At 40.1% G+C, this 9,327-nt stretch overlaps 1 protein-coding gene across 1 annotated transcript; it reads right to left on the bottom strand.

Annotated features, from left to right (window-relative positions):
* Window positions 1-2,616: 2,616 nt before the first annotated feature.
* LOC138053213 (uncharacterized) lies at window positions 2,617-3,819 on the bottom strand. The gene has a single exon (XM_068899869.1). It carries the CDS (start codon window positions 3,817-3,819, stop codon window positions 2,617-2,619), a length of 1,203 nt encoding a protein of 400 aa, XP_068755970.1.
* Between the last annotated feature and the right edge of the window lie 5,508 nt (window positions 3,820-9,327).

Raw genomic sequence — 9,327 nt, 5'->3', positions numbered from 1 at the left:
CATACCCTTGGTACATTAATCTCTATCATCGGTAAAAGGTTCCAGCATGCTGGTCTAAAGGACTTATTCATTGAAACTGGGGTAGTGGCTGAGGGCTCCGTGTCTGCAGTTCTGAAGGGCCGAAACTATAACAGGGGTGTTCAGAATTTTGGATGTCCTATACAGACATGATCGAGCTACTACTTCACATGATCCGAGCCTCTAGAGAAGGTAATTGGGAACGCCATCTCTCCTGTGTCCGCCAGATGCTCCCATGGTGCTTTTCCTACGATGCTATCAACTACGCAAGATACATGTCAGCTTATTACAGCGATATTACAAGTCTACCAGATGAGCACCCTGAGGTACACGAGTTCATGAGAAACGGTGGATTTTAAGTTCAGTTGAGCAACGGCAATACATTTGGAAGAATTCCCGTTGACCAGACTCTTGAAGAAACCGTAAATAAAGATACCTAAACACCTGGGGGTACCAAGGGCTTTAATTTGAAACCTGGAGCCGTACAAAGGTACTACTTGACGGCAGAATTTAGAACTTTGTTCCTGCGCAGTTTGCGCGAAATGGTCGCCTATGCCAAAGGGAAGCACGGCCATGCTGAACTTCACTCGTCTCGCATTGCCCAAGATGAGAAAGATGTGGCCGCAATGGTTGATTTAATCAAGAACTGGACAGATCCATTTGCAGGTCATGTGTAACTGTCCAGCATCTCAACAGGAGCTGTTGCCACTACTGCTATAGCAGAGGACCTTGCGACCGCCTATAAAGTTGGAGAGGCAGCCTACGCTGATTTCAAGAAGACCCGTCTCGAATCACAGCTTCCAAAGGTAAGGTTCAATGACAAATTGAAGAAGCAAAAGCTGAAAACCTTCAGTGCTTTATCGAAGACCAGGACAGTGGCAAAGGGTAAAGACACAGAAACTGTTCTGCGCGCTGATCGAAATTTGTTTGCGCGGATGATCGTAATTGCTGAAAGCCGCAATCTGCAAATGAAAGATGTGTTAAAGCACCCATTAGGCCCTCTTCCTGCTTCCCTGGCCTGCAACAATGGCTTTCCCCGCAAGACCAATAAGAAACAACTTGGCAAAGAATTAGAGAAATTGATACAGCCAACAACAGAGGTAACACGGCCGTCAGCTTACCTAATAGATGGGATGGCTCTCGTCCAAAAGCTGAAGGTAGATTATCTCCTATTTGGTGAGATCGCAGACAAGATTCTATCTAGAATGTTGCTTGAGGGAGAGGGTAGCAACAGAGTGGATGTGGTATTTGACGTGTACAGAGACATTTCCATTAAATCAGCAGAGAGAGAACTCAGAGGTGAAAGTGATGCTATAACTTTCAAGAACCCTGCGGCCGGCCAGAAGGTCAAGCAATTCAAGGATTTTTTACGCAATGGTGACAACAAAATAAGTCTTGTCAGGTTTGTTGTGGAACACTGGCAAAACACACCGAGTCGCAAGAGACTGAAAGATAAGGAGCTGCATGTAACATGTGGAAACCGATGCTACAAGATCACTGCCAAAAGAATAGAGGATGAAGAAGAGCTAAGATCTGAACAAGAGGAGGCTGATACACGACTTCTCCTGCACGCGCAACATGCAGCAAATGAGCAGCGATATAAGTCAATCATTGTATCCTCAGAAGACACAGACGTTAGAATCCTATGCCTTGCGTTTTCATTTTCCATTGATGTACCGATTTATCAGCGTTGTGTTTCTCAACTGAACGCTCGGTATGTCGACATTGGAAAAATAGCCCATGCTATTGGCCAAAATGCGTGCAAAGCACTACCAGGTTTGCACGCATTTACGGGTTGTGATGCAGTGAGTGCCTTTGCAGGGATTGGGAAAGTGAAGCCCCTGAAGAAGTTACTGAGTAAAAAGGAATACCAACGCACATTCGAGCAACTTGGAGAAAACTGGTTGATGTCTGAAGATCTTTTGATGCAGTTAGAGGCATTTGTCTGTGATATCTGTGGCGCAAAGAACGGTATCTCAGACGTGAATCAATGCAGATATTCGGTCTTCTGTGCAAAGAAAGGTAATAATAATAACAATAATAATAATAATTATTATTATTATTATTATTACTATTATTATTATTTGCAGTAGCAAAACGTATAGATGCAAAAAATCTATGGCATGTATAGGGCGCCCGGCGTAACCTATACAGCCTAAAAGGAAATCAAACTAGTTACACAACCATACATCTAAGCAAATGATCCTATAAAATAACAGTTTTTATAAATATTTAAAAAAGTATACAATATGTACAATAAATTAAAAGTAATAATAAAAGGTTAATAGTTAATTATCAAAAAATATAATGTTCCAAATTATAAAACAGCTGCTTTGAAATAACGAGCTATATGCAACGAGTATGAAATGGTGGCTTTCTGCATCTTCTCTAAAACACACTTTGATCGGGCACCAACAAGCTTCTTCATAGTTTCTTCCACGTCCTTCGACCATCCTCCCAATGCGTCAATGATGATGTTACATTGCTGTACCTTGTAACCAGGATGCTGTTGTTTCAACTCTAAAAGTAGTGGACTATACTTTATTGCCTTCTCTTCAACTTTCTTTGCACGATTATCAATCCAGGGGCAGCTCATTTCTACTGCCCAGACTTGCTTTGCCTTGTGGTCCACGAAACGAGCATCGATTCTATTAGCTCTAACATATGTATGTTCTGCATATACCACCACATCCCAAAAACTTTCTCTTCATCCGACTCATAGATAGGTTTTGGTTTCACAGGTGAATACCAAGGAGGAACACCTTCCACCAGCTTGAGATCTTTGCACTTCTCGAAGAATAATATCTTCAGAGCAGCATTGTGTCGGTCCAAATACTTTGATGGAGCAAGTGTACAACATCCTGACAAAATGTGTGGAAGTGTCTCTGCTTCTTTACCGCACAGCCCACAGCTTACGTCTCCCTGGGTTGTTTTGGTCTTTTGTGTTGTATACACTTTGGTTGGCAAGAGTTGTTCATAGAGTTCGAATATACCTGCAACTGTATGGGTGGGTGCCGATGACAAATCCTTCATCCATGCAAAGCACGCACCTTGACTAAGTTCTTCATCTTTCCAACGCGATGTGAGCAACCGCCCATGCCAATTCTCTGCCTTTATGGTCTCCTGTAGCTTATCTATCATTGCACGCTTCAAGAGTTCTTTGATCTTCGTTCCCTCAACTTCTACCTCTGGTCTTCTAGCTAAAGTAATTGAAGGATTTGGGTATCTAAGAGATAAACTTATCTCCAGTTCCTCTGCATGTTTGTGTGCTTCAGTTAGTAGTGAAGAATGGCCTTTCTCCACTGCTCTCTCCTCAAACATCTGGACAGTTCTTATCGTAGGGTCTGCATTCTGATAGAGCTTTACAGCAGCTTTGATCTTTGTAAGCTTGTATTCTTGTACAACGGATCTCAGGCCACGCCCTCCTAGGTGTCTGGGTAGATACATAACAGCTGTCGAGCTCAATGGGTGTTTTCCTCCGTTCTCGTGAATAATCTTTCTTGCTTCTCTATCAACTACTCTCAGTTCGGTGATAGGCCAGTTAACATTGGAAAGAGGGCTAGACCAGATTACAGGCAAGCGTTGAAGGTAGACCTTTGCTGCACTCACGAGAGCTAACTTCTCGTCCTGTTTCACTGTTTCACATACTCCAAGGAACTTATAGCTTGAACTTTCTTTGATACTCTGAACCACTGACGTCTGATCGAGTTTAAGACCTGCTGCATCATGCACTAGAACACCTCTCTTGACATGAATAGTATTGCACTTCTTCGGGTTCCACTGTAATCCAATATCATTCATTGCTGCACATGTGGATCTTAGGACTGTATTAAGCTTTGTTTGCGACGATGAGAAAACTTTAAGATCATCTATGTACAGTAGATGAGTTATCTTCATACCAATTGGTTTGGATAGCTTATTATTATTATTATTATTATTATTATTATTATTATAAACTTTATTAAAGTGTCATATGAAGGTCGCTAATCGGAGACACCTAGCTATCTGCATAATATTAAGAAAGTAGACCACAATGACAAAGAATAACTTCAGCGATAAATATAAGTGTTTTGTCGCCCCATACATGTACCTATGATATCTATTCATATATTCATTCTGCTGAAGCGGAATCCCATCAGCTGCCTCCATGCCAAGACAGCTTGTACAAGCATTGCCGGCGAGCCAACTATCAAGCGGCGATATGGAGAAATTCTCTACGAAACAATGACGTTCCATCTCCAGTTGGTCATGGCTGGTCTCTTGTAAATGACGGAGCTCAAGTGAGATTGGTGATAGATTGGATGAGCGGACTCCCGGCACCAACAGCTGTAATAGAGCTTATATCATGTATATGCAAGAAGGCCTGTAATGATGATTCATGTGACTGCATTCGAAATGGGTTAAAGTGCTCCGACCTTTGCCGCCTAACAACTTGTTCTAACCGACCAGATGAAGAAGAGAACATCGATGTAGACCTGGATGAAGTCTCTTGAGTGTGAGTGTGACATTTTACCTACCCATCAGAAACACTTATCAATCTGAGAACACAGCTACCCATTTAAATCTTATTTTAACATACATTTAGAATAACGCTAATTGCTATAACGTTTAGTGCTTTTTATGGTAAAAATGCACTGAATTGTATTTTTTTAATCACATAAAAGAAAAAAGGCGAAAAGCCAAAAAGATAGACAAAATTTGAGGGTTTTTTTTACCACGACCGGAAGTGACGTCACTGTCACGTGACTATTTATCCTTAAAGGTGACAAAACACTTAACAGACATTATATCTTATCTATGCCTGCTTTATTACTTGCTAAAAGCCGCATTTTAGTATATTATCAATTTATGCTATTTATGCAAAATTCAAGGTCACGTGACTCCCTTAAGCTACTCTTACAACATTTCCATCATATATTTTTGAAATCCACACATGATAAGCTTTAATTTGATATATGGTGGCCTTCCCCCCCCCCCCCCCCCCCCCCGAGTGGTAATGAAAAGCCACTTGGCCCATGGACTATATTCTCTATTTTCGAATTCCCCATAATACACTTTGTTTGCCCCCCAAATTTTGCATTAACTATTGTTTTCAAATGCTCTTGGGGACACTGCATATTCCCAAGAGCATTTGAAAACAATTGTTTATGGAAAATTTGGGGGGAAAACAAAGTGTATTAGAGAATTGCCATCGTGTTAGTTTTTCCGAAAATGAGTATGTAACAATAGAATACACTTCGGAGCCAATCCGCATACCAAGAGTACCAAAGTTCGGACTCCGCAAACAGTACGATGAATTGCCGATAAGTCGCGAGGACGAACGAAATGTTCGGGTGCCCCGTGTTCGCAGATGATGATCTGTGAAGAATACGGTAGTGCAGAAGCACCCCAGTATCGGTTGGTTTTCTGTAAACCTTTCTGTCTAACCGGGTAATATTTCTTATGATTTCCATTCCCAGGAAAGGAAGTTTCCCGCTTTTCTCAAGTTCCATTGTAAAACTAATAGAAGGGTGGATTTCATTTTACAATATCATTAAGTGACAGTCTCGGGGTATGTGTATTCTCTGTGTTTCTGTAAGGTTGGCCAAAGCTAAATAAGCAAATTAATTGTTTTGGGAGGCAAATGTCTATGAGCTAAAAAACAACCTAGGAAAGTAGAAATGTCTGGAAATTACAAATTTTAATGTAGCATTCACATTTAAATGATATGGAAATTCTCGAGGAGAATAATTCCGTTGATCATTTTATTGTCCGTCAATAATCGTCGCCAATATCACGCGTGTTTTCAGAAGTTGCTGAAATTGCCCGAGTCGCGCAGCGACGAAGGCAATGTCAGCAACTTCTGAAAACACAAGTGATATTAATCCTTAATTTTACGAGGACCCATTGCGATTACTTGTTAATAACATAGAGGTAAAAATTTTCTTAACACTGTTGAGGCACCTCGAAAAACAGTCAGCTAAGCGGAGTTAAAACACTCGTTCGCTCGCAAGCAAAACAACTGACAAACAGACAAGCAAGCAAACTTGTTCTTTGCGTCCAAAACGAGTATAGATGATTGTTATTTACATCCACTCGAGAGGAAAACACGAGTTTCATTCCTGAACAACAGTAACAACGATTAAACCAGATGTTAAGCTTCAATTTATTTTATTCACCTGTGCTGTAGAGGTTTTTACCACTTGCAAATACGCATCCGTAAACATAGCAAACGGTTTTTCCAAAGAAATCCCCCAAAATTGAGCTACTCGTTCCTCCCGTCAATGGCAAATTGTTCTGTGACCTTTTTGTTAAGATGCAAGATGTCGTGGTAAACTGAAAGCCCTTGACGAAAGGAATCATTTTGTTTTTCAACCACACAATCCCCTTACGCCGGGCGCCATGTAAATTGATCCAAGTTTTAAGCTTTTCATGAAAAAAATTTTTTGCCCTTCTTCTTGTCACTCCAAAATTCAAATTCCAGATCATCTTTTAAAGCTAGTTCTTAATCTTTATGCCTTTTCGGCGAATGCAGCGCGAATTAAAAGACAAACTTCGATGAAGACGAAGTTGTTTTGCTCAAACAGAAGAAACCAACTGAATGTGGAAGAGGTACGTTCAGCCAATCAGGAGCGAGAATTTTTGGCGCTCGACCAATCGTGAGGGAGTAATTTTGCCCTCTTCTCAAGCAAAATTAAGAAAAAATGCCCTCTTCATTGACTAATCAGTATTCAGTAATTTTGTCCTCTATGTTATTAGGTCAAAAAATAAAGGCAATTCCGGTTCGGTGACCCTATGACGTCAGCTTAATTTCTTGTAATTGGTCATCGGGCTCCTGTGGGAGTCTCATTAGCGGGGAATTCACTCTAAAAATAACCTTACTTGTGAAAACGGCGTTGCACGAAAATAGGTAAGTTGCACGCTCCCGGTGATGGGCTCCTGCTACAACCAAAAGCGTGTGGTTTGAAGACTGCTGACCCATGGCAGAGGTCTCTTTCCTGTATTCGTCAGCCTAGCGGACGCAAAAGAAAAGAGACCTCTGGTAGCAGGGAACTGTACAATTTAAATGGTGGAAACAAAGTTATGTCGACAGCAAAATGGAGTTGTCAATCTCTTTCCTGATGGGGTTCTTGGAGGTGTTTTTGAACAAGTCTTCTTCAGTATCAGTTAAAAACTAATAATAATATTATTATTATTAGTTTCAGCTCTAACCAAGTTAAGGTTGGAATTTGATTACTGTTCTGATGCAGATGGTTCCAGCTAAACGAACAATCTCCAAAACGGCCATTTAACGGTTGTACAGGGCATTTCGTCATTCCAAATGTGATCTCATTTACCTTTAGCTCTTAGATGATACAATTGGAATACCCAGGCCGTATTCTACAGTACACCAATTTTTTGTTGCTTGATTCAATGATCTGGAGTTATAACAAATATCTTGCTAACCTTGTTTTTTCAGGCAGTGCTGTAAGGTACGTTGCCTGTTTTTTAACTTCAGTCTGTTTATGTCTCGAAGTGAAGACTTCTAACTAGAGAAAAAGGTGGCTGTAGCCAACAGTTCCGCCGGCCAACTCGAATAGTAAAAGATGTACACTGGTCAAATTGGAAGAGATTACAACCGATGTGGCCATTCTGTAATGGAAGAAGGGCAGTCACTTTCAGTACGGCCCCATGAATTCTGTGATTTAGAGGCAGTAAAAAAGACAAAAACGGTGGTGAAATTTTAAAAAAGCCACGATGTGACAATTGTCAGCTGAAAGTAGGGTCATATCCGACCTCCAACAAGTCTCTTATACAACTGTGAAATGTACAAAGTAAGACAATAGATGTATAGATCAGTAGTCTCTAAGAATTGCAGACGTTACAGCAATTATCGTTCTTGTTTAAAAATGACGTTAGGTCTATTTCCCTGATGTTCTTTTTAAAAGATTCAATGTTCAAAGAGTCCTTCAATTTATTACCTAGTTTTGACCATATGTGACGTCCTTGGTATCTTAGAAAATGCTTTTCGTAGTTAACAAGAGGCTACAGGTAGCCTAAACTTTGTTCGAAGGATCTTTAGCCAACTTCCTTTAAGTTCACAGTATTTCAGTGGGTTGTTTTGACGTTGCAATATCTTGGTAAATAACCAGTTTCAATTGTGTAGTCCGAAGTCCACAGTCCCCATTCCGTGACGCAATAACAGGGTTAAGTGCGATGATGGATGTTTGTTTACATTTAAAACTGTTGTTAATAGCATTGATTCCAATCAAAACCAGAAAACAGATGCTTTTCTTAACAATACTAGGAGCATTATAAAATACGATATCTGTTACAGTCATACGATAACCGGATATTGCATTGTGTGCAAAGAAAACACAAAAACTCGTTTTCGGTCACGCACACCATTCTTTAGTACACATTTCCCTGTTAATCTGTCACGTAGTCTTCCGTGGTTTAGTGGTCATTGCGATTCCCTCTGAAGAAAGAAATACAGAGTTTGATTCAATCCCACTGGATCTGCCTTCTACAAGACACAGAAATCTTATGCATGCACAGCCAGAGCACGACCTGAAAAAAATAAAAATAAAAATAAAAAAAGTCTTAAGTCCAAAAATGGAGTCGAAAACTATAATTAACCCTTATTATTGTATAAACACCAATGAAATACCACGTGAGCTTTCGTGCGAAAACATGATATCTTCACAGGTAAAAAGATCACTGTTGCTATAGTTACATATGAAAATCACGCCTTTTGATGCCTTTCGTGAAATGATTTGGTATTTCATTGGTGTTTATATAATAAATTGTAACATCAGGGAAAAACTTCATTCATATCCATCCTATCTCAACAACGAGTCTTTCTTAAGTTAGATTCAAAATATGAAAGGCTGCTAAGGTGTTTTCTTACATTAAATAGTTTGTTTAAAAAAAAATTAATTAAGCTGCAGCTGCACAATTTCTGCCTCTGTAAAGGTGAAAATAGTAACTTTAAAAGAGAAAGAGACTCAATCTCAGTTAACTTATTCATTCCACATATAATCTTGAAAGATTTGTTCAAAAAAGAAGTAAGAGATCCTAACAGCTTTCAATTTTGCAGTGATCTCCTCCTGCCCCTGTGAAAAGGCCTCTCTCCTCCTTCTTTCAATCATCTTGGTCCATTGTAGCTGCCATCATCAGAGTAATAATCCTGCATTGTGTGGAATCTTTTGAAGCAGGGTTCTGGGCACATTATAACTCCACAAATAGCACAGGTGTAGGAGGTCTTGTCCTCTTGAATGTGCACCTTGCATGTGGATCTGGTGTCATGACTGATGAGGTAATGGAAATGATCGTGCTTGAGCCTGATGT

The sequence above is a fragment of the Montipora capricornis genome, chromosome 6 (genome assembly GCF_036669925.1).
Source record: "Montipora capricornis isolate CH-2021 chromosome 6, ASM3666992v2, whole genome shotgun sequence".
In the NCBI taxonomy this organism is placed as follows: Eukaryota; Metazoa; Cnidaria; class Anthozoa; order Scleractinia; family Acroporidae; genus Montipora; species Montipora capricornis.
This window is presented reverse-complemented; position numbering and strand designations above follow the sequence as displayed.

Excerpts from the sequence above, each read along its gene's own strand:
- LOC138053213 (XM_068899869.1), bottom strand. The coding sequence starts at position 3,819 with ATGAATGATATTGGATTACAGTGGAACCCGAAGAAGTGCAATACTATT.